At 45.8% G+C, this 25633-nt stretch overlaps 1 protein-coding gene across 1 annotated transcript in view; it reads right to left on the minus strand.

Annotated features, from left to right (window-relative positions):
* The window catches only part of GALNT17 (polypeptide N-acetylgalactosaminyltransferase 17), a 213560-nt gene that overhangs the window by 153954 nt on the left and 33973 nt on the right, over positions 1 to 25633 (minus strand). The window contains exon 2 of the mRNA XM_055700832.1: positions 5011 to 5194. Coding sequence (XP_055556807.1) covers positions 5011 to 5194 — 184 coding nt within the window. The remainder of the gene's footprint in view (positions 1 to 5010; positions 5195 to 25633) is intronic.

Below are 25633 nucleotides of genomic sequence, written 5' to 3' on the forward strand. Positions count from 1 at the left end.
GCCCTTCTTCACAGGAAAATAAGTAAATATGACAGCACCTCAAACTTTCCTGAGCCATGTTGCAGCCAAGCAGAGGGCACAGGTCGAGCCTCAGGACACAAAACGTTGCCAGTCTTGGAGTCTGCAAGGGAAGCCCCCGAGAGCCAGCATGGCCAGCGTCCAGCATGGGACAAGAATGGCTGGGGTCCAGCACAGCCGAGATGTGAAGGCACGTGTGGTCTCACAGGAGGGAGACGATTACAGGTCTCCAAGGCCCATCCTCCTGGACTGCCCTGATGGATCTAAGTGGCATCCACATCCACGACTTTCCAAAGATGTATTCAGTTTTGATTATAAAACCCAAACCCAATTCTTTGGCCCTGCAACATCCCAGTAATCCAGGCGGAGGCTAAGACCCGTGGCAGGGGGCACGAGGCTCTCCAGGGATGGGGAGAGACCCCAAAGGGAGCAGCGTCTCCCACCACAGCTGGCTCCTTCCACCCCAGAGTATGTCCTAGCACCCAGTACGTACACGCTGAGCACCCCCAAAGGACACACACAGACTACTTGAAATAAAAATAAACCAAGAACGGATTTAATACCTTTAGGTTGTCAAAGAACAACCCGAAGCCTTCTCTAAAACTCTGTCTTTTCCACTATACCCCAAAGAAAGACTTTCAACTTGCCGCAACACAGGACTCTCAGGTAATAAAAGCAGCTAAAGCCAGATGGTGCTAAAAAGCCCAATTGCTCCCCGGCTCCCAAGGAAGGCAGCTACAGAAATAAACGGGTGATTCAGCCACTTGAGACACTTGAGTGTAATGACTCTGACTCAACCCCCAAACACACCACTGGGAAAAATTAAAATCAAGTCAGTGATATGTAACTGTTTAATCCTTAGCAATGGCTTCCAGCGATGGTGCAGCTCTACCCAGGACATTGCTCTAAGGCCATGTGGTCCAGCTTGTAAATGCAAACTTTTTGCCAGGGACATGCTGCATACAACACAAAAGCAGACTCCGCTCCTGATACACGCTGCCGAAGTCCTCCCAGGCTTTGCCTGACCCACGTGCAGGACCCACAGGGCCGGCAGGAGGAAGGGACAGGCTCTGCTGGCTAGAAAGCCCTCAAAACACCTGAAAATCAAGCTGTGATAAGCAACTTCCACAAGTGTAAGCTTATCACTTCCACTGTCTTTCCTCTTCCCTTTAGTATCTTGACGCTTGCCTGTACAAGAACAGCTGTTAAGAGATTCACAGCAGCAGGAGTGTGTCATCTTCACCCAATGATTCAACAGTCCTAACAATTGTGGGTATTATTTTTCTTAAATCTACTCCTTAATCCTATAATGCCATAAAATACCACTGAATCGGAGCTTAGCAGGATTCCAGAAAGGAACAGACTTTTTAAAGAGATAATGAGAACTCCACATTTATATAAGATAGGATTGAAAAGAGAGAATAGAGCAGACAGAACGTACCAGATGGGCAGATTATTTCATAGTTTTCCTTAATATGATTTCTTCAACCTGAAGCATCTGGTAATTCCACTATCAGAGATTAGATACTGGATAAAATGGACAGGCACACTGAACTAACACAGCAATTTTTATTTTCCTGCCACACATAGGAGGGGTTCCCATTAAATCATACATCACAGAACAAAAGAGAGGTGCATAAAATCTAGTATCAAAGCCAGGAATGTTAGCAGCCCCCAGGATCCCACGTAAACACGCTTCACTTTCAATGAAGAAAGCAACATGTCTTAAACTTCCCCTCCCCACCAGCCTTCATAGGCAAGTGGAAAATGCTGTGAATTGATCAATAACAAAATTCACAGATCAGCTTTGTCCTTCACTGTTTTTGCAGAAAATTGAAGAGAATCTCTCTGGCTCATTTTTTGGAGATTTGTGTAGAAGTCCCGCAGTCTGCAGGCAGCACCTTGGGTCCTTCTAATCTAGAAGCAGTAATTGTTTTCCAGAACACGCAAGAATCTCATCTTAAAGTCCAAAAACCTAATCAAGCAAGATAGAAATGTGCTGCCTATGCCCATCTCATTAGGCAACTGTTTCACAGCAAGAACTAAAAGAAGGCTCCTGGAACGAAAACACCAGTCCTCCCTCATTTCAGCCAAAGGGGTAGGTTTCTCGCTCACCCGAAATCTTAACACCGTTAACCTGACTCACTCTAAAAGCAGATGACAAAGCACACCCAACCCAACCTTTCCTGCTCAGCAGAAGGCCAGGATCAGAAACATCTGTATTAATGAGATCAAGACTAAGGTTTTACAGGCACAGCTCCCTTATGGTATCAGTACCACACACAGCATCTCCTGTATCCATACTATCAGCAGCATTTTGGGGGGCATCAGTCTAGTATAAAGCCCAGTACTGCTCCAGTGGTGAAGAGCAGGGTAAACTTTCTACCTTCCAGCCTAGGCAAGCAACCTCATCTTTTAAGAAAAACGCTTAAATAAACAGCATTTTATTATCAAAACAATGGCGATAATCCAAACTAACAAAAAGAGACACTGCGGTTCCCTGCATCAAGACCAGCAAGGTACCCTGCCCCCACTCCTGGGACAGCCCTCACCTTCTCCCAAGCACCATCTGTATTCAGCACCTCCTGGACCACCTTCCCCAGGGAAACTGACCTCTATCCTTCCTGCTGCCTCCGGGCAGCAACTCAGAAGGCCACCAGCTGGGACTCGTCATGCCTCCTCATTGCCAACATCTGCCTGCAAATCACTCTGAGCAGGGACACCTGTGCCTCTGAACCCTTAGTGATGCTGACCAGGAGGTGAAGGGAGCCTAATACAGAAAGATTACAAAATATGCCAGATTTCCCCTAAACTCCCCTTCGCTTTGGCCGCAGCCACAAAAAAAGGGGGCAGGAAAAGGACAAAGAGGTCTGGTCCAGCATAGCTCAGCACTCAGGAGAGTGACACTTGACCATATTAATCTTTCTTTTTAAAAAGAGAAGACTAAAAGGAAAGAATACATGAGCAACAGCGGCTGCTAGGAACAGTTCAAGTCCATCAGCATTCTGGATGCTGAACAGTCTTCAGTTGAACCAAACAGGCTTCACTATTATATTTAAAACTAATACATGCTTTGTAATGCTTATCAGCTGGAGGGTTTTCAACAGTTTTTCCCCACTAATGCAGCAATTTCAAAACCATTCAGGCTAATTTCCTTTGACTTGAATCCATTTTAATCAGAGACCAGGATACTTGACTTAAATGGTTTGTATTAAACCCTTCATAAAATCAGCCATAAAATTGCATGCACAAAATAGCGAATGATCTTGAAGTCAGTAGAAAAAGCCGAAACTTTTCAAATCCTCCATCAAACTCAAGCCTATTTCACAACCAGACCAACTGCTCTCTTACAATACCGAGACAATTGATCCCTAAAAAAAAAAAAAAAGCAGCAATAACCAAAACATGTTACATGCTCCTGAAGTTTTTTATCTAGATAAAAGGCACTAAGTTATGCAGCTGCAGTCAGTGCCCACAAATTCTCTCTCCAAAGTATTAGCCCAGCTCCAAAATGGTGCATTTTTAATAAATTGCTGTGTCTGCTCCATCCTCTCCACCATCCTCCCATGAAATGATGGATAGTGGCACTGAGGAAGAATAAGTGCAAACCTAAAAATGTCAGAATTAATCCTTCTCTTCCCCCCAAGATCTGAGAAAACATTACTTCGCAAATTAATTCTCACAAAGTAATGCTGGCTCTGCTAGAAGTCAGAGTTCTGGATGAGAAATGAAAATAAGAAGCTCAGGCTCAGGTAACTGCTAGAGAAGGTCTCACTTCAAGGATTTGTCATTGTAGCGGGATTTGCATATCATCTAGCCAAAGGTGCAATTTGTACCTGCAATTCATTCTGTCCAGACAAACTGCAGCAGCAGAATTGGAGGCTGGGCCGCCATTCCTTTGAAAACTCATCCAAATATTTCTGTTGTCAGTGGCTGACAGCCTTGGAAACTCTGAGTGGCTGCTTGAAATTCATGCAGCATGCAAAGAAGTGAAGAAACAAAAGCTCTCCATGCTCTCACATCCTTAACAATTTGCCAGTACACTGGAGACAAGTAGCTGCATCCCCCTGCTGCATGATTTTCAGTCGTTTGCAGATGCCAAGCAATGGCTTTGTCACTGCCCTGATGACACAGGCATCGGACACGTATCCTTTCAGAATCTAAATCTCTCTCAGCTCATTTTTTTATCAGGGATTTCACTCCAGGCCTGGACAAACTGACACCTTCCTATTTTGAGGAACACTCCACTGGCCATATCTAAAATTAACTTTTATAAAGATAAACTTAAGGCATGTCTTTTCTCATACTCCGAACAAAATGATGTGGCACCGCATTTAAAGTCTGTTCTTCTGTGGTGCTTAGCAGGTAAACATCACCACCACAATCATCTTAAAAGGTGATTCTGGAACCAGCAGAGGAAGGATATTGGCACCTGAGCCATTCGACTCCCACCAAAGGCATCTGCACAGGTCCCCAACAGGAACCCCACAGCAGCATCCCAGGAGGAGGACCGTGCTGGGAGAAGCTGGAGGGCAGCCGGACAGCCCCGGAGGTCTTGCAGGGACACGAAGGAGCTGACAAGGGGGGAGAGAGGGAGAAGCTTTGCACATATTTACAGGATAATTAACACCGAAGGCCAATAGCTCAGTGAACAGCCCTTTGCTGATGAAAGCAGATGCCAGCTTCTGATCGCATTACTACCACCCAAAATAATGTATTGCTTTAGGAAAATAAACAGCAAGAGAGAGAAGAGTGGGAAGAAATGCTCTTCCTGCCCCCCCCCCCTCCCCCCCCCCCCCAATAAATCAGCTTTATGAACTGTTCTCAGTTTCAGCCAAACTACATCGGTGGCTCATTACTGAGCATGGTCCTGCGAACGATAAGGAGGGAAAAGCGAACAGTATCACATGAGAATATAAAAGCAACCATCACTCCTGGCTCTCGGATGACGCTTCAACATGCGCACCCCTTCCAGGAGCAACAGGTACTTACTTGGTTGGACGATAATCTGGTATGGAGCGATCCAGTGAAATTTTCTCACTGAGGTAGGAGTTGTAGCCATATTTCTCATGTGGTCCCTTTGCTTTTTCCTCCTCCTCAGGGGACAGGGTGGCTGGAAGCCCACCTTTACCACGTCCACCATAGCCTTCAATGAGACCAAGTGACTTGGACAGACCTCGAGAGAAAAAAAAACAGCAAACGCCATCACTTAAAATTCATCGCTGTTATTTCCAAGCTATCAAAAAAACCAAAAATCTGAAAATTCAGGGTCTTCTGTTTTGGTTTTCTGAAACCAATTCAAATTTTAGTTCTTTGGCCCAATGCTTGAAGAAAAATGAGTTAAGTCTTGAAATTCCTCATGGCTCAGGCACACTGTTCCTGACAGCTCTGCCACCAGCTTGCAACTGATAACCTCTCCCAGACAGTTGTGCATTTATTTAGCTTTTAAGAAGGTCATTTAGGCATCCTTCCCACCCTCAGAGAGGTAATTACACATAAAGTTAGATGTTCCCAGAAAAAGGATAAGTTGAACCAGAATAAAAATAAAATAGGGTTGGTTAACTGCCAGCTGAACAAATTTTTGCTCAGTATGAACAGGGAACAACATACAAATATTATGGATTTAAAACCAATTTCCCCTCAAAGCTTTCTTCTTATCTTTTTAAGTATAGCATTCCCAGACCTTTATCAAGGGGAATTATTTATTTATATCTGCATAGCTGAAGGAAACAGGCAAAGTTCAAAACAAGCAGCACAAAAAGAGCTATATTGATGATTTGGTGGTGATTGTAGGAACCCAAGTTCATACTGATATTATTTGTTATACAGGACACTTGAAATTTTAATGTTTTTCATTAGCAGAGACTCACACTCTTTCACAGAAACAACAGCAACAAAAAGATGGATGTTTTGGGTTTGGTTTTCAGTTTTATTGGTGGTGGTTTGGGGGGGGGTTGTAAATAAAGAAGACACCAGGGTATAATCCCCTTTGTTTAATGGCAGAGCCCTGACTCTGAAAGCAGAACGGACCATCATCTCCACTGCTGCTTCAGAAGGGACGATGACCTCGAGGTCATGCACGATGAGCGTGGTCCAGCCCCCAAACCCACCACTTATTTCCACTGCCCTGGACAAAGCACTGTCTGCCCATCTAGCAAAACAGATTTAAACAGCCTTTCCATCAAAAAGTAGCATTGCGTGGCAGTAAGGAAATCATCGGTGAATGTACATCACAGTTTGAAGCACATGAATAGGAATTATCATTATTATTATTCCTTCTGACAAGGAACCTCTAAACAGCCTTCCCTGCTAGGGAGCTTGTGGTGATGGAGCCCCTCTGACCACACTGGGTTTGGTCAGATTTTATCTGAGGACAATAATAACAAATTAACTGCCAGGAGCAGCTGGCTGGGATGCGGGGATGGATTAGCCATCCAAGCAGCCTTTTTCCATCCCTAGGCTCTGCAACAGCCAGAGGAGCAAGTCAAAGATGGGAAAGCTGAACCTTTCTGGCCTGCAGAAGGCCAGATCACTCTGGGAACCCCCTAGCCCCAAAAGGCTGGAGGGACATGGGTCAGCGTTCAGCTTGCTTACGGAGAGAAGATACACCAATTTCATTGCAGACATAGGCTCCAACAGAATTATAACAGTATTTTTAAAAAAAAAAATTTCTCATGGAGAGACAATTCTTCTCAAAATGTCTATTCCTTTATCAAAATCAGACCTTTCTACCCCAGACCAGTGCAGCTGTTGATGCATATATTTCCTTTAGGGTACCCTAGATCGTGCCGCTTGTTACCCAGAAAGGCAACAGCTTCCTCAGTTCATGAGCTGAGGGGTTTGTACCCCTATAACAGACACATTCTAACAGAAATTCACTTCCTAATTTTAATTCCTTCTTCACCTTCCCCATGAAATGTTTCCACCAAAATCCGTACCACATGCGTACTGTCTGCCAGTGCTAGTTCTCAGCCAGACACACGGTGCCGCAGAGCTACGAGCTCCTCCTGCAGCATGGAGCACGCTCACACCTCTACCATAGGCACCCTCAGGATCTACCAGTTTGCTTTTAAAGCTTCATTTTCCCTTTCTTCCTTCATTTTAACACATTTCTCACTTCCCCAGTGCTTTTGCTATTGCTGCTTTGAATCTACACATCTGTCAGAAGGGCTGAAGTGGGAAGTTTCTGAGCTGGGTTAGGGCTGGCAGAGGCTCTGCGGACCGCGGACCTTGGTGCTGGGCAGCAGCACCTGGGGGTCCCGCTCAGCGGGGTACCCAAACCACCGACATCACGGCACCTTGCTCCATTTAAAGCAGGTTTAAAAACCACAAGCTCGGGTTATTACCAGCAGGCTGTGACTGCGTAACTCAGACAGCCGAAGCAGCACCTTCTCCCAGAGCTCCGCACTTGAAGTCAACAGGGAAGGACTGGTCCCTCCAAGGCTCGTTCATCCACCACAGGGTCTGAATCTGTCTCTTACCTCTGCCTCAGCTACAGTAACTGGGCTCCCAGCTACAGCATCTCGATAAAGTACCTGCAACTAGAGATGAGGAATCCAGCTCTCCATGTTCAAACTACCCACAACTACAGGAATGAGCTACACCAGCCTCTTCCACGCTGCTCAGCCTGCTGAACCTGAGCTGGTATTAGCAGCAGCCAGAGATACTGGGAGCAAGGATGTATCTGCCAAGCAATTCAGCTGGCTGCACTGAAATTGCAGACTGGGTGTACTCTGCAGCCAAACCTCCAACCCTCATCCACCAGCAAGGCAGACTGGGGAGAGCAGGCTGCGAGCTGCCAGCCGGCACAAGGACATCTTTACTCGCCCATCTGTGGTCTTATTACGGAACAGAGATACACAAGGGGGTGGTGCACACACCGTCTCTCCCAAAATACAGTCACGACATGGGCAGAGCCAACAGGGACCCATCTGTGCCCCCAGTGCCCTTGGCTGTCGCAAGGTAGCAGCTCTGCTGTGACAAGGCAAAATGAAGATCCTGCTGAAACGAAGCCTCTCTGTTGACCACAGAAGCACCAGAGAAATGCCAAGGCATGACTTACATTCAGCAGATCTGACTGAAAAGCTTTTAATGCCATTAGCTGCTTTATTCCAAGACCATAAACATGACAACTAGGCACACACAAACACACCCCAGGACGCACTTCTCTCTCCTCACCGAGTACACTCCCTTATTTCTGCATATGAACTTCTCGGTCCTCCTACTACGATAGACGCTCTCTCAGTAAGTACCTATCAATCCGTGTCATTTACCCAAAGGAATCAGTGAAGGTGATGGATCCATAGGTGCTGGGCAGGGCACTACCGTGAAACCATCACCCTCGTGTTTGGTGCCAGCCAGGCCAGCAAACACACCCGCAGGGCCAGTCACAGAGACCTCGAGCACCCCCAGGTGCGATGTGACACGGACGATCTCCGTGTCTGACCCCGTGCTGGTTAAACATTTCATCCTCCAGCTTGGGCTGTCAGAAGAGTTCATCTGTGCAGCCGGGGTGTCACTTTGGTGTACAGCACTTGGAAGCAAGATTCAAGTAATGTTTGGCAAGAAAGATAATTCATGCCAAACAGAAGAGGAAGAAATCTGCTTCCAGCTGGCTGAAAGATGCCTCAGGAGAAGCAGGACTGAAAACAAACGGTTACAGCAGACTCTCGCCCAGTCAGTTCGTTCATCCATTTCCTTTTATTTGCCCCAATTTAGGGCTGTACAAAAAAAAGGATGCATTTCTGTAAGCTTGAGATGCCTTTGCTATAGCTTCAGAAAATACCCCCAGCCCGGCCCCTGTGGTCCCTTCAGCCAGGCAGGAACCCAAGGGAAGCTCCTGCTCAGCAGGGAGGTCCCAGGGCTTCACGTTAACCCCCGTTTGGGGGCACAGAGACACCCACACACTTCCCAAGCCTAAGTAAGGGCTCACCTGATCATCTCCCAGTCCCTGCAGCGGGGCCCTGGCCCACAGCATGAGCAGAGAGCTACAGCCTGCAGGTTTCCAGAGACAGCACATACAGGCTTCCCTTCATCTTCTGTCTGCCCTCCACAGCCTGCAGGGAAATGCCATTTGGGTCTCAAAGGACAAGCAATCTCTCATATTGTGTCCACTGCAAATGAATGATTAAGTGCCTCTGGTGGCGCAGGAGCAGAAAGGGGACATCCCCTCTGAAGCCACTGGTTCCCCGCCACAACCGTCCAGGGCTGGTTTCCAGCAGAGCCTTCTGCTGTGGCCTCTTACTAGGATGTGCTTGTAGCATCTTCACATCTTGAAACCTCTGGCCCTTTTCCAAACTTGCTCAAAATTGGTGCAGAAGAGCCAGAAGTTACACACAGAGACACACCAAGCAAGGAAGAGCACGAGCATGACCCCATCAGCTTGTTTCCTTAAAGAATGAGGCTAAAAAATGAAGAGTCAGAAGTGTTCCCAGGTCACAGACCAAATCCTTTCTCATTCTGGGCAGGCACCAAAGCAGCAGCGCCGAACCGCTGCCAAAGCAGCCTCTCCTGATGCCTGCTCCAGCCTATCTACCGCAATCAACAGCACTAATCCCCAACACAAAAAGCTTGTTCTTTGGAGTGAATTCACTCCCCGGTGAATTTTTCAAGCTCATGAGATGGTAATCGGCTGCATCAAGATTAGATGTTCAGTGTAGATCAGAGTTCTGAACATTTTGGAGCTTTGCTCATACTTAAACCACATTCACCCAACAAGTACCTTAGAAAAGAAACGAGGATTTTTTTAAAATTTTTTTCAGAATCTCCTACCACATCTGAACTTTGGGACAAAAGGAGCATTTTGCTCTTTATATTGCAGGAAAAGAAAGAAAAAAAAGCCACCACCTAGAGCTGCTAAGATCTGAGCCACTCCTGCTGAAATGGCCAGACAACAGATCCCCTGGGGACCCAAAAAGAGTTGGTTTTCTTCAAGATGATAAAAAAATTTAATCTCTACAGCAAAAGTATTCCCAGGCTGAGTACGGTTATAGTAAATATATTAGTCTCTCCTTAAACTGGCAGTATAATTCTTGAGGAGACAGGAGTTTTCTAGGGTAGAGAAAACCTTTGGTAAAATACGATATAACGGGATACACAGCCTTCATTTCTACAGCACCAGCCAAACAGGCTCCCAGGCAGCAGGCGTGGTGGAAAAGATTTCTGCTGCTACATGTCAGCCCAGATGAAGGACAGCATCAACCCCACCGCGACAAACCTCGGCCAGAGAAACCTCTAAGGCCAGGGAAGAGCATCTGGAATTGAAAGGCGTTTCTGAGAAACAGGGGTCCTGAGCCTTAACACCGAGGGAGGAGGAGGGAAAAGAACAGGAAGAAATAATATAGAAAAGATTTCTGGAAAAGCAGATGTTTTAATCGCATCCTTATTTGTTCATGTCACCCTGCTGCACGAGTTAGAGTACGTAGGGCTCGGATTGAAAGGCAGATTGCTACAGGGAAGAGGAACACAAAGGCTTCCTTCTCGAGAATAAATAATCAACACTGAAACGGTATTGAAAAATAAGGGAAGCATAAAGAGAAAATTAAAGTAGATTTCTTTGAAAAGTACAGCTCTTACTAAGCTAAGCACCAGGGATCTCCCAGCCCAAACGGCTCTTCTAGGGATGTGTGCTGCTTGCTGCACTTCAGCCAGAGATTTCAAGGCTAACGTGAAATATCTGACTCAGGGAAAAAAAAAACCAAAACCGATGAAGTAAATGAGCCTAATACATGCCGTGTGTTATGCTGCAGACATCGCCTCTGCACGACCTCGCAGTGAAGATGGAAAGAGAGGGTACAACAGCCAGGCTTTTAGGAGTATTTTATGAGAAACTAGAATAGATACCGAAGGGCGAAATGCCATAGGTAACGCTAGAAATTATGGAAAACTGCTGAAGTTTTTAGTGTTGTCCTGCTGATTGCTGCAAATACAGACTATTAAAGGGAGGACTCATTAACGAAAAGGGCAATTAGCAGACTAAGAGGCACCAATTTTCCTTTGCAGCTTTGGTGGAATCGAGACCTGGGATTTTCTCTTTTCTCCCTGCAGCATCTTTTACACAATTTTTACCCAGTCTCTGCTCAGACCTTTTGTTTGTTAGACTAAACAGTGCAAGTTCCTCTGACTACAGGTCTACACCTATGCAACATGCAACCACGCACTGTTCAAGAGCTATGGAAATCGTCTCGGAACTACCTAATGGAACCGGCTCTGGCAGCTTCCTTTGCTCCCGCTGCCTCCCCAGGCATCCTTACACTCTTGCAAAGGAAACCAGAAATAGTGGTAAAGGGATTAGAAGAAAAAGAGATCACTTTCTTAGGCTAAAAAGAAAACTAAGCCAAATATTTTTTATTATTATTATTAACTTAAATACTAGAATCCAGTGGAAAATATACAATTTCATTCAGTGTACATGCTAGGTATGTTTTTCACAGGGCTGATCACTTATCAAAAGCCAGTATGTCCCCAAAACCAGGTGCTGCAGCGGGCTTCCAACAAACCCCCCTTACTAAAGGATTAATGCCACCACCTTCCATTGGGACAGTACTTTCCCAGTGCACTTTTAGCTGACCTGAACACCTCCTTCTCTGCAAGGATCCAGCAGAGCTGTTTGCTGTCCTTTGCCATGCAAAGGATTTGTTGGTTCAAAATACTGCAACTGGCAACAGGTGATTTCAAGAAAGTTTCACGCCTCTGGCTTCACGCTGAATGCCAGATGTGAACTCAAAAAAAGCAGCAGACGAATGCTGCTGCGCCCATGCTTGGCAAGCAGGGGATTTAGCCAGGCACAGACCAACTGACAATAGAGCATATTTCACCTGTAACCCAACATATTTCATCTCTAAAAAAAGCTCCTGTGTATGTAAAATGATTTGAATAATTCTCACTAAGATGAATTTGTCCAACAGACCATTAAGATTTCACTGAAATACTTGTGACAGGTGGGTGTGTGAGAATTGTACGCGTTTTCCTGCAGCCCAGCCAGGCAAGGACCAAAACAGGCTGCCCAGGATGGGCAGAACTCCTCAGTATTAAATATATTTAAGGATAGATTAGATGAACACCTGTGTCAAGGATGATTTAAGCACAGCTGCGCTTACACCGTTATCAGAACAGTCAGACAACATCAAGGCTTCTTCCTACCTTGCACTCTATGGAAAGGATGGGAGAAGAGAACAGGCAAACTGCATGGAGTCTGAAGACTCGTTTGAAGTGTTTTAACATAAATATACACTTATACACATATATATGTACATACATACACACACATATTCAGAACTGAAGTTTTCTTATCTATATGGAAATACAGAGAAATTACCTTCGGAGCCAGAGGGAGGATCAGCACATTGCAAGGAGAACACAGACAGCAGGAGAATTTCAAAGCCAGTCTCACCCCGTTTAGGCCATTACACCACCAAGTTCTGGTTCCAAGTGATAATTTCCCGATCAAAATTCACCTCAGGCACAAAATAACAGAAGGCCTACAACTGGCTGAAGCTGTTTAGTTTGCAGGAATTATTCAGTTAATTCTAAGACCTGGAACTAGTAGAAAAGCTTGGACGTAGATCTATGCTCCCCAAAAGTCTGAAGATGTTAGCGTCTACCATTCTGCTTCATATTTCTAGAATAACTTGCGGAAAAAAAGACAGGATGGAGCAACAGAACTGGTTTAGAGTCAAAAAAACGTAGGCTAGGAAAAGCTCTTTGCAGCTCAGCAGGGAGAACAGGCAGTGCTTCAATGGGAGTCTTAATGTATAGACATCTCGTTCAGATACAAAAGACTGAAGGTGATTTATATCCCAGGGAAAACCCTGGACACATGCAAAGCATTCCTGGCAATTTAATTAGAGCAACGCTCTTCCCAAGCGTGCACCGACAAAAGACCCCGGGAGATGCCCTGCTGCTGGGAGCTCCCCCTTTCAAATAAGAAATTATAATCAAGAGGCTGATGGCTTACATTTGTGAAAGGTTTGTCTCAAAATGACCAATTACACCCTGCCACCCTCAGCAGGGAACAGACACGGCTCCCCCGTGCTCTGCCCCCCTTCACCACGGTGTTCAGCAGCTGGTGTCTGCACCCCACAGCACCCCTGCATCAACCGAGGGAGAAGGGACCCTGGTGACTGCTACGCAGTGCATTGTGCTTCTGGGGATGAAATATGCTGTCATGAGCCACATTGTTACACCAGCGGGTGCAAGACACATGCGTTGTAAAGACAAATATATATATATGTATTTCGCAGGCAAGGCATTGATGTATTTGAGGCAGTTGCCAAGTAATGGAGTGACATATGCAGCACCAGCAGCTGACTTGCAATTCCAGACAGTAGACTTGGATCTGCGAGGGGGATGGATGAAGTCTATTTGCAGAAAAGGTAATGAATGTGTTGTAGCAATCCCACATGCACGTTACAACACAAATAGAAATCTGTATCTCTGACTAACATATGGGACCATCATATTCTGGAAATACCTGTGTTATCGAGTGCAGAGAAGGAGGGAAGCAAAAGGTAGTAGATCGCAATGCATAACGAAAAGGAAAATTGGGTTCCAAAATATCACTAAGATAATTTATCGAGATGGCTGACTCCAGGCACACTGCATCCACGTTCGAGATGTTGAACTCGAGAGATCACTTTATTAAGCCCTGCCTAAGACCTGCTTTCAAGGATTCAATCTTGCTGGGACTTGCTGGGACTCAGGCACAATCATTTCCCCACCAACACACAGCAACATATTTCCATGAAGTGTTTAGAACAGTCTGAAGCCATCTTCACACTGTTATTTTATATTGGCATAAAACATCACGAAGAACTGTCATGCCCAGGTAACAGTAAGAAAGCAAATATTCTCAGAGAGGGTAGAGGGAAAATAATCTATAGAACATCCAGCATGACCAAATACAAGTAACGAGACCTAACTGGAGAGAGAACAGATGCCCAACAGAGCAGAGCAGGTCTGCCCCAGCACAGCCCAGCATCCCGGGACACGCAGCTGGACTCAGAGGCAATACAGCTAGATCCGTATGGCTGAAACGCACCCTCTTGGTGAGGCACTCCAGCATCAGTGATCCAGGTTCAATTTCTTTCAAGGATCCTTACCTCCACCAGTGGTCACTTAAGTGGCTGCCAACAAGATGCTCCATAAGCATCTCCCACCAGGCCTGTCTGGCCTTTTTCCTCTCTTAAGACCAGACTCATCCCACACGAGCAGGGCTGGCTGCTCCACCACCTGGAGCATACACCTGCCATACACCTGGGAGCCACCTGCTGAGGCTCCAGGGCCAGCGGGGGGCTCCAGGGCCAGTGGGGGACTCTGGGCACGCAGCTGCTGCTGTGGGTGCTCTGAGAGAGGGGGATGCTCTGTACAGGAGCAAAACATCACAGCTTCTCTTCACGTTGACAGCAGCAAGGTTAAAGAGCAAGACTAAAAGCTTTGTCCAGCAATACATCTGCTACGAGGTAACATACAGCCATCTAAAAACTGATGAAGTATCATAAGAAGTGTCTGTATTAGTGGTGTACCAACGTAATATAACACAAACCATGGCAGGACTTCACATTAAACATCTGACATTGTTCCAGTAACTTTGAAGATCAATTCAGGGTGCGTCACCATTCAAAAGAAAGCCAAGGTCCCTGGTCCACGCACCTGATGGGGTATTGATTCAGCAAACACCTAAGCGCCAGCTCTGCACTTGATGGACCTTCCCGAAGCACCCGAGCTGTTCCCACACACGCTGACTCCGTCCCTACCAGATAGCTCAGGGCCCAGGAGCTTGAATGAGAAAGGCCAAGGGCAAAAGCAATCGTGCATATTTATGCTGGTCAGCCATGAGCCCGTCTGGGTGATGAATTAAACAATTGTCTGCAGCTTTATTTTTAGAAGGTAGGCTGCAATTCAAGCAAGTAAAACTATCTTCCTTTCCTGTTTGAGTAGCCTGGAAATCAGTCTGGCAGGACACGTGCCTATGTGCAAGACCGGCTCAGAGAAGATGGCAGGCGCAGCTCTTCTGCCCGGAGAAGTTCTAGATGCTCCATCACTGAAAGCGTTCAAGGTCAGGTTGGATGGGGCTTTGAGCAACCGCTGGAACTAGATGATCATTAATCCAACACAAACCGCTCCATGATTCTGTAAGTCTGCACTGAGATCTCCTCATTTGAGATCCAGCCCAAGCATCAGAAAGCACAAAGGCAAATTAGGATATATTGCTCATTATAACCTCTTCTTTAGTACAGGCAGTTTAAGAAGTTCCCAAACTCTTTCTGTCCTCAGCAGCAAAACACTGCCCCTCTTGTTTGCACCGATGCAGTGACTTGTGGGGCCATTCTGCAAACTATTTATCCCCAGGTAGTTGCTCCTTCCAGCCACTGCCAGAAACCCAGGGTCAGACTAAAGGTTGTTTGACTCCACATTGCTGTGTTCATGCTCCAGTGTAAAATTTAACTTCTTTAGGTAATGCAGTCCATTCCCACCCCCATCACAGTTCTTTTGCATCCAGGCAGAGCTGCCACTTGGGCACACTACAGGGATGCTGAGCTTCAGTGCCAGCACAGGACTACACAGCCCAAGGTGGGGAAACAAGAATTTCTTAAAACCACCTTGCCCCCAGAGAAACCATGACTAGAGTTACACCAGCAGGGACAGGACTGCCCCGGGAACAGGAGCAGAACCACAGGAACAAGTGTGGAAACAGGAAGAGAACAGAACCCACAAAACCACAAGCCAACTTTGTGTAAACCCCATTCAAAGGTTAAAAATAATGTTTTGCACTTTTATTTTCAAAAGGAATCTGTTATTTCCAGATTGTGTTTCTATAACAAGCTGTTAGTGTTTATGGTTTCTTTTAATGCATATTCTTGTTTTCCTTTTCGTAAAACATTTCCTCTCTCTATAGATTAGCCTGTTGGAAAGGCATAAAACGTTGCAATTTGGTAAGAAAAGAAAAGAAGAGATACCACACTATAACTATAGTGCAGATATCATAAACACAGAGCTGGCTACTCCGCTCTGGGCTGTACGGTTACGTGACAGGTTACACGTTCAGCACACGGGCTGTGTACACGGCACCTCCTCTGCGGAGCTACCCGGAGCCATGGAACGGGAAACGGCAGAAAACTGGAGACGGTCACCAAAGTGCTGTACCAGGTCAGGCTCTAAAACCTTACAGAGGTTGACCAGGGCAACCAAGAGCTCCCTCCTCCTCCCCTCGCTCCCACTCCTGAAGCGTGGGAGGCAAAGGAGGCGAGCACGGGTGGTATTTTTAACCCATGGCCCCAAGCAGAGCCACACCACTAAGACAAGATGCTAAAAACGTTGGGAATCAGTGGACAGAAAGAAAAAAGGGCATGTGGGACTGTACCCTGAGAAATAGCACTTTTCAGAGGGGTCCTCAGTGGGCTTCCAAGTGTCTCTACCGGGGCCCTTCGATCCGTATTATTCCTCCCTGGGCTACCCTAAACCCGCTCATTAGGCTACTCTTTAAAGACCAACACATTAGGGAAGGGATGAAATAGCCCACAATGGGCTTTCCCAAAAGATGAACGAACATTTGAAGCCAACATGTAAATATTATGTTAATGTAGCTGCAGAAAGGAAACTCAAAGAGTTAAAACATGCATCTTAGCATGTGTGTACATGCTTCTTCCTGCTAACTGCATTTTACTGAGCTGAGGACCTACTAGTTACTTTTTAAGGTCAGGAAAGTCTGTTTTACAGGGTTTTGCTTAGTGCACTTAATTCCTTTTATAATACTTGTTCTGGCTGTGCTCAGCTGCTATTCTCGCTCAGAGACTGAACCAATCTGTTGCTGGTTTACTGGCGTGCGTTCAGCACTCTCAGACGTGCGGGACACCCCAGAGAGCGCTTTTGCTCTTCAAATTTCTTCCCATCTGTCTGTGCTTTGCAAATAGGTCATAGAGGTGACACACCATGACTTGCAACATCTAAGGACAGAAATAAAGATGCTAATTTAGTTATCAGAGAGAAATTCTCCACTGCAATGCTTTTATTCTTGTACACATCTACATTCTCCAACCACATCCCTACATTCTCCAACCATATCCACTATTAAAGGATCCAAAATGTTTTATGTAATATATGTATTACTGTAATGAACATACGAGCACAATAGGTACCTCTTAAGATAAAAATCTGGAATTCATCTAGCACGTCTTGGTCTCTATATGGTGAAGGCAGAGCTCTGTTTAAGTTCAAGTACTTTGCTACCAAACCCAAGTTACTGAACTTGGTCAAACTATTCAAGTGCTTAAGTAAAGCATAAGTGTAAATGCTTTGCCAGACAGGGGTCTCGAGGAAGGAGAACTGGAGCTTGCTCTCTACCATCAATGCAAATTTATGAATGGTTATGTCGTACAGCATTGGAAGCAATTCCTAAGAGGCCACAGATCTGTGACTATTTAACTTTGTGTTTCTATAGAGAGCCTCTGATGATAGGCACTAAGTACTTTAAAAACATAATTAACGCTCAGAGCACTCCTGAGAGGGAGCTAAATATATGACTCAGATTTTAAGCTACCTGAAGTAGGGCTGTCCTTGTTCTTTACATAAAACACTTGGTACAACAGGGTCTTGGTCCCGTTGTGTTTGGTGCTACAAGAGAACACAAGAGAAAATATACCTGACTGCTTTTCTAGATGGTCAAAGAAAACAAATTTGCCCAACCTAGCCTTAGCCTAAGCTAATTGGTCCAGACTTGTTGGGATGTACCTCACAACTGCTCAAACAGTGCGTTTTATCTTCTTCTTGCTCCTCCACCTATCTAGGGAGGAATGCAATTAACACCCACCTGGAAAAGCCTGCCCTCTTCACCCTTAAGCAGATTAAAGGACTTAAGGGGGGTGGGGAAAGGTGGTTGTACAATACCCAGGGTCACCAACCTCATTTAGCAGCTCCTTGCCTTTCCAGTTCAGGAATCAGATTCCCAGTGGAAAATGCAGCTGCAATGGACATCGAGCTGCCAGATCCCCAGCCCCATCTTTTCACTGCTCAAGCAGGTCCTGGAAATGCTGTGGAAAAGGTGCCCTAAAAAGATGCTCTTTCTCAGGAAAGGAGAGTATTGCTTACAGTCTCCAAAATGGTTACAAAGCCAAAGCTCACAGCAAGGAATGAAAACCAGGCCTTACTGGGAGCTCAGGGTAGACAAAGGGAGCTTGGGACACAAGCTGCAAACCCCTTTCTCTAGCAGGACAGGGTCACAGTCTCCCCAGACTCACACGAGGGCTGAAAGGGATTGTTTCTTTTCCACCACTCTCTCCCAAAGCCATCCGTACAGGATCTGCTACCTTTTTCCTTCCCGTTCGCCACGACAAAGCCTCCCACACACCTCGAGTTTGCAGAGATTGCATTCTCCTTGGGGAAATTATTTATTTATGAGCAAAACACAGCACCCGCTTCAGATGCGGGTCAAGAGAAAAAACAGAAGCATTACATTCATTTCTCCATATTTACTTATTAAGGATATACCACCTTTTGACAACACTTTTGACAAGTTGGATCTACAATTCAAAGAGAATAAGAAATGTCAAGCAGGAAGCAAGGAAAGACAGGCAGAGCAGGGACTCGCTCTCCCAACTCATCTTTGGGGATTAAATTTTTAGTTTACAGTACACACTCTCAAAGTGGAACGTGGTAGGCTGAAGTATTGTAAGCACTTGTTCTTCAGTGCTGCTTTTCCAGTGCAGTTTTCCATCATGCCAGATGTTCACATCTCTGCTTCCCTGCGACCACCAGGAACTGCTACGATCACCCTGCGCGCATGGTCCTCCTTCAGCCTCCATGGAAGTGGCTTTCCAGACCACAGCCCTGGATCCCCACCCACAACCCCTACCCTCTGCACCACCCAGCCCTTCCTTTCCCTTTTCCTACACTTTCCATACTACAATCCACCCCTCGGCTCAGGCACCTCACTCCTACACGTGTTCAAGGACCTCAGAAACACCCTCCAGTGAAACGAGAATGCTGAAGCACCTTCTTTCTACCAGAGAGGGGAATATTGGTGTTTGTTACTACTAAAGCATCTCGTGGCTGACAGCATTCATCCCTCTTTTCCTCAAAACTGATCCTTCTCACTTCAGTCTGCCACATGAGTTTACCCGCAGATAACGCCAGGGACCAAAACCCTTTCACCCTGTGTAACCACGCTAAGCATGATGCAGGCTGCTCTGGATTTATTCCTCTGGATACACCCTTACTCAGTTTTCAAAGTACTGATAGAAGCATATCACCATCAGAAATCCAGACTCCAAACTACCAAGGTGAACGTGCTCAGAGGCTGGTGCTGCTTTGGCATCAATCCACAATCCAGGTATGCACTTGGGCTTGAAACAAAGACTGCAGAACTCTGAAATGTGAAATGTGGAGTTTAACTTTGTAACTCTGTGAGAGCTTTCCCTGGAGGAAATGCAGAAAGAACCTGTGAATCCGACTGCTGGTGCCTTGCTGTGCTCCACATGAACTTAAAAGCAAGCCATTAGATTAATTTGCATGAGCAAAAGTAAGTTATATGCATCACAAACCAAAGTCATGATCCCTGGGTGGAAGGGCAGAAGGCTTGCAACCTGCATGACAGCACCTGAAGGCACTGCAATATTGGCAATTACTCTCCATACCACCTTCTACAGATTAAAACAAGCATCTGAACTACTGAACCTAAGTTGCTAATGGCTTCGTAGCAGTCTGGCTTCACGGGAGTCCCTCACCTTATTTCAGTAAGCCTTAAAACAGATACCTTTTTATCTGAAACTTACCAATTTGCTGAGGGTCACTACCATTTGGAGCTGCATACTTACTGAATCTCATTTCAGACGCAGGAAAAGTTTTCTCTGTGACACATCACCCCCATTACCTACTTGTACCTGCCATCGCTTCTCAAAGGTACAAACCTAGTTTTGGTACCAGGCAGGTAACTAGCAGTTTGCACCAGGTTTCTTCATATGTGCATGCAGATGCTCTACGCTCTGCACTGGGGGGAGGAGGCGAAAAAGGCACACAAAAACACAGCACAAAAATAATATCTCTGCTCTGAGTTTTTTGAGGTTTCATTCCAAACTGGCTATGGTTATGGGGCTGTCAAAAAAGGTAGTCTGAGGTACGAGAAAATAACTTGCTAAAAAAGCAAACAACAAAAAAAGATTCCTTTTTAAAAGGTCAGCTACCCAAGAGGATACATTTAGAAGGACAGCATTGCATTCTTTAGGCCAAATAATTTGTCGTATTTTCAATACAGGCACTCTGGTAAGAAACGTGGTGCTCACTTCAACTAGACCCGCCTCAAAAACCAATTGTTCCTGGGCCACGTCTTTTGAAGCAGAGAAACAGCACACGTGCCACACACCACCCCGCACACCCCCCAAATACCCCCCACCCCCAGCACACGCCGACCCCCTGCACCCCCAAAGGGCACCCCCAGTGCTGCTCAGCGCCAGCCTGCTGCCCCCAGCAGGGGCTTCGGCAAATAAGGACAAAAATCAACATTTCTGGCTACAGTTCGACATCTCAGCGTGGCTATTCTGCTCCTCTGTAATGGAGAGCCGAGATTAAAAACCGCCGGATAAGAATATCTGATAGACAAAAAAGATAATACACGTTTACTAATTTTCAAAAGGTCTTGGGGCAAATACTCCAAATTTTGCGCAGATTAATTAAAGCAATTAGTTAAGCCGTTAACTGTAAAGGTCTGTGGAGCAGTGTGTCATTTTACTGTTTATTTGAACTGAGCCTAACTCAACGAGATCTTGATACATGACTGGATTTCCTAAATGCTACCTAGGAGTAAGTAACTGATGACAACAATAAATGCAAAACATTTAAGGTGACTGCAAGACTCCAGGACGGAGGCGTTAATCAGCACAACTTTATCACCCTCAGTACGTGCCTCAGCACAGACCTGAACCTGGATGGAGGGCTCTGTCTGCTAGTGCGAAAGAAAAATAGATGGTAACCAGAAACTACACTGCATTCGAGACTGGAAACTGAATGGGATTTGCTTATTGTACTGGTTAGATTTCAGGGACTAAACAGAGTTTTACCAAATCTGCTTTATCTTTTGCAATGTCAAAACTCCCATCTCCAGCAAACACTGGCTGCCACTCTGCTGACTTATTTTTAAACACTTGTCTGTGTTTTATGAAATGAACATCCCTCCCCTCTCAAGGCTGGAGAGAAGAGCTGCATCTCATTCGGGAAAGCAGATCCCATCTGCTGACTGCTACTGGGCTACACAATGTAGGAGGGGAAGGAAAGGCAAGTGCCCCACGAATTACCAGCAGGAAACTTTTATTAGCATCTGAGGAGCAGCACATACCTTTTTCTTGGTTTCCAAGTCAGAGAAGCTCATGTAACTTCCTAGGGTGAGCCAACTGGACTTGGTGTTTGCAATCACAATTTTCTCTTATTCGTCAACATTAATGCCTATGAAGTCCAACATTCCCAAGCATCACCTACCTCTTGCCTTACAGCAAGATCACAGGGCAATGAAATCACAAATAATTTCCAAATGCAGGGCTGTGTGTGGGCTCTCAGTCACGGAGGGCACCACAGCCCCTCGGGACCACCGGGGTCCGTGCCAAAGAGCTGCCTGCACAGGAAGGTCTATCCACAAAGCAGCAAGACAAATGCTTCCCATATGAACTCTGCAATAAATACAGGGCGACTGCAGACCTCATTCCGTAATTCCCCATACGTTACATGCCTGTAATTGTCTGCAGAAAGCAACTTGCTCTTTATATTTAAAAAAAAAACAACACTAAACCCCTGCTGTGCACGTTTCTGGCATTTATTAAAACTGCTTTTGTGAATTCTGCATTAGTCAAATGAAATACTAAACAGCTGCAAATCATTACACGTACACAAAGTCTAATCCTATGATATCCTAGACTTAGTAATCAAGTACTATTTCCTACTACTAGCAACAGAAGAAATTCCGAGATTCCAGTAAAAGTTTTCAGGTAATCCCAGTTCATGGCCAAGAGAAAATTCAGTCACTTTTCTTCTTAGGCTTGATCCCATGTTCAGACTAACATAGTCACTGCTCCCCTGCCTAAATTAAGCAAAGCACATCATGCTTTCATCCACATGATTCGCTACTATGTTAAATTTAAATGAAATCCATACATTGGCATCATCAACCACATACCTCATGGCCCAAACCACCACCGAGAGCTCCACAAAGCTAATTTTACCCTCCTCCCAGCACACCGCTCTTTCAAGCAATCTGTTCCGTAAAGCCACACTGAAGTAACAACGTGCAGTTGCAACATCCTACCGCCAAAGGAGGAAGGGAAATAAATCCCTACTGACACCGCATCAAGGTTTAGGTAGAGAAATCTGTTATTTGAGTGCAGCCAGCTGAGCTGATATCAGGTTCCTGGAAGAGCCCAAAGCTCTTTAGCAATCACTAAATTGCTAAAGGGATCAGGACCACAGATTTAAACTCTCTCCAAGTTCAATCACCGGCAACAGCATCACACAGACACCGGCGTGCTGCCAACTGGAGGGCCCTCTGACACCAGGGCATCCGCACTGCACCCTCTCGGTGCCTCCCGACCAGGCAACACCTAGGCTTAGTCCTGCTGAGCTGATAAACTAATTGTGTCAACTAACCAAAACACTAATATAAGGAGAGAAAAAAATAAAGAACAGCAGCAGGACAGTAAATGAAGATAGATGGGTTTGTATTAGCATGCAACTATTGAACTGCAGTGTTATCTAACACATTAGAGCTGTCTGCAGCTGCCTGGGAAAGAAGACAGCCTAATCACCCCTTTCTTTCCATCAGGACCACGCAGCGCTCCCGAAGGCACCTCTCTGAATCCCACCCAGCAGTCTGGGACCCTGAGGTTTCATTTAAACCCTGCAAAGAGCTGAGCAGCCTCAAAAGTCTTACACCGTAGTGGGTTAAGATTATTTTTAATTCTAAACCATTTGAGGTAAAGGTAGAGCAAGAATCTCCCCCTGCACCAGCAACGAGGTTAGAGGCAAGTAATCCATGACCTTTTTCTAGTAATTTCTGCACATCATGTTATCGCTACAGAAATACAGAGAAGCTGGTTAAAATGTTTTCAAATCAAGACTCGCTAAGTTTACTTGTGCCTAAAAAAAAAAAAAAAAAAAAAATCATCCACAGGCATACACATACACCAACTAACTATTCACCTCCAGGGCAAGTCTGGAGAATTCCAGCCTCAAAAGCCAAAGGTCTGGGAAGCTGTGGATGTCCCACCACAGCCACTCATGGGAACATTCAGGTTATGCACGTGCTGCCACTCCCCAGCAGATACCGCTTATTGCCATCCCACGTGCCATCACACACAGCCCCAAAACCACGCACTTTCTGTCCCTTAACGGCTGCAGGAAGAGCACTCACGGGAACCAGGAGTATGTAGAGACACACGAAAGCCCCAGAGCCAACACTCACATACGGAAGGCAGCCAGATGGAGAGGAGGGCAACAGAGATATAAAAAACAAGTGGAGGAACTGCAGATTTCTGGCATCTTTCTGTGCATCTGACTTCGGCTTGGATAGAAAACATTTTTAAGTGTTAAGATGCTGCAAAATGAAGGGTGTTGTTTAATCTCAGTGGCGACCATTCAACTGCAGGAAGAGGAGCTGCCCCCAGCCTGGTGTCACCACGCGTGTGCTCCTGCCGCCCCCCACACCACCAGACCCACAGCAGAGTGGAGACATGACAGCGCTGGGACTCAGATATTCGGTCCAGAATAAATAATGATAGTAATTAAAGGCAGGCAACGGCAAGAGTAGAGCTATTAATTCCTCTTTGCATTTGATTTTGGATTCTGCAGCTTTTGGTGGAGAGCAGGCGAGCCCTCCCAGCAGAGCTCCAGCGTGCCCTCCACAGCTCACTGGCACGTCCCCCGTTTCCACGCTATCTCAGCAGTAAGTTCAGTTGCAGACCGCTGGATTTTGTCTTCTGAGGCACAACTGTTTCGGATCTGACAATGCAAGTATCAATGCAACACAGCCAATGGCAAAGGAAGAACAGCCTTTGCTTTAAAATACATACAACTAAATGATACTTAAGCGGAATCAGAAGCAAAATGAGTGATTTCATAGGGCAAATTTTCCCATGGAAAAACTGCTCTTTTTCTAGTATCTGTTCTATTTTTCTATCTGCTGTTCTTCCAATACCTGTTTTTCTAATATTCTAATATTTATTTCCTAATACTTCTGTGCACCCCTTGAAAAATGAAACCATACAACAGATCTAGCTAGTGCTATGCAAGTGTGCTAGCACAAACACTAAATAAAATACCAATAGTATCACAGTACTGCCTTTCAAAGGCAGCAAGGCATGATTAAGATAAGAAAGGTGAACAATGTGCAGAGATTATAGAAAAGGCACTACAGAAGCAAGGCGGCATGTTTGCTGGAGCAGATCCAAGCAGCATTACCACATCCCCAGTTATCTCCCATGTCACTGCCCCGTCAGATTGCTGAAGCACATCACAACCTGTTACACACCCCAGCCTCATTCACAGCACGAGCTGCACGTTTCCAAACTGGTGTACATCAGCAAATTCATCGTCTTGGGAGCTCTTAACTCGTTTCCACTCCATCTTCTGTCGGTGCATGATGCTCGCACGTGCCACAGCAAACTGCAGAAGCTTAAGTCCTCAAAGCAACACATTTTCCTTCCCACTGAGGCAGCACAAATGTTTGTTACCTTGAACAGAGCTCACTGCACACAGCAAAAAGCCCAGCCGGACTGAATCATGCTGCATATAAAATATGTATACAGAGAACCAGCTGGTGGCTACAGGAGTTGACCAGGAAAAAAAAATAAATTATCTGTCTCCCCACTTATTATCCATTTCTTTTACAGACTGGATGTTTCCAGCTGTGATATAGAAATACAAAAAAATTCTCTGTCCTCTGGCCAAATGAAAGCTCTATTTTAGGCATCTGACACACAATTTGCATACCTTGTGAGATTTTCCAGACAAGCACCTATAACCAGGTGTCTAAGGGTATTTAGACTCCAATTTCCACCAATTTCATTACATGTTAAATCATATTGGAAATACAAATGATCTATGAGGGTCTGAGCCAAATGTCTTGCCTGAGGTCACAGGAGGCAGCTGGAAAGAGGCAGAACTGCAATTTGTCCCGCAACAAACTTAGCTAGAGATAATATTTCCTCCTGGTACATCAGGGACCTTGGGGACACAGAAGGAGATGCTTCGGACACCATCTGTGTCCCCATTCTCAGTGCAGTCCTGGCTGCTTCTGTAGCGCCTGACCCTTGCAGCTGTGGATGCATTTATCACGCTGGTGATGAATAAGGGCAGGAGACTCCTCCCGGCACGGCACAGCATCTTCCTTGCCATGGTAAAAAACCAGTTTCATTGCAAGGGCCCAGGCACAGCACCAGTGCTATTTCGGCTGCTGCTCACCCAGCACCTCCCGAGTGCAAGATGTGACCATGTACCAAGGAACTCGTCCCAGGCTCACAGATGAAGGTCTGGGGTCCTAAGTGCTGGTGCAACCCCTCATTTTCTCCCCGTGGTATCCCACAAGTGTGAGGGTGAGCAAGCACCTTAACCCACACCACCCTACACAACCTAAATGGGCAGGTCT

The sequence above is a fragment of the Falco cherrug genome, chromosome 1, assembly GCF_023634085.1.
Source record: "Falco cherrug isolate bFalChe1 chromosome 1, bFalChe1.pri, whole genome shotgun sequence".
NCBI classification, from domain to species: Eukaryota; Metazoa; Chordata; class Aves; order Falconiformes; family Falconidae; genus Falco; species Falco cherrug.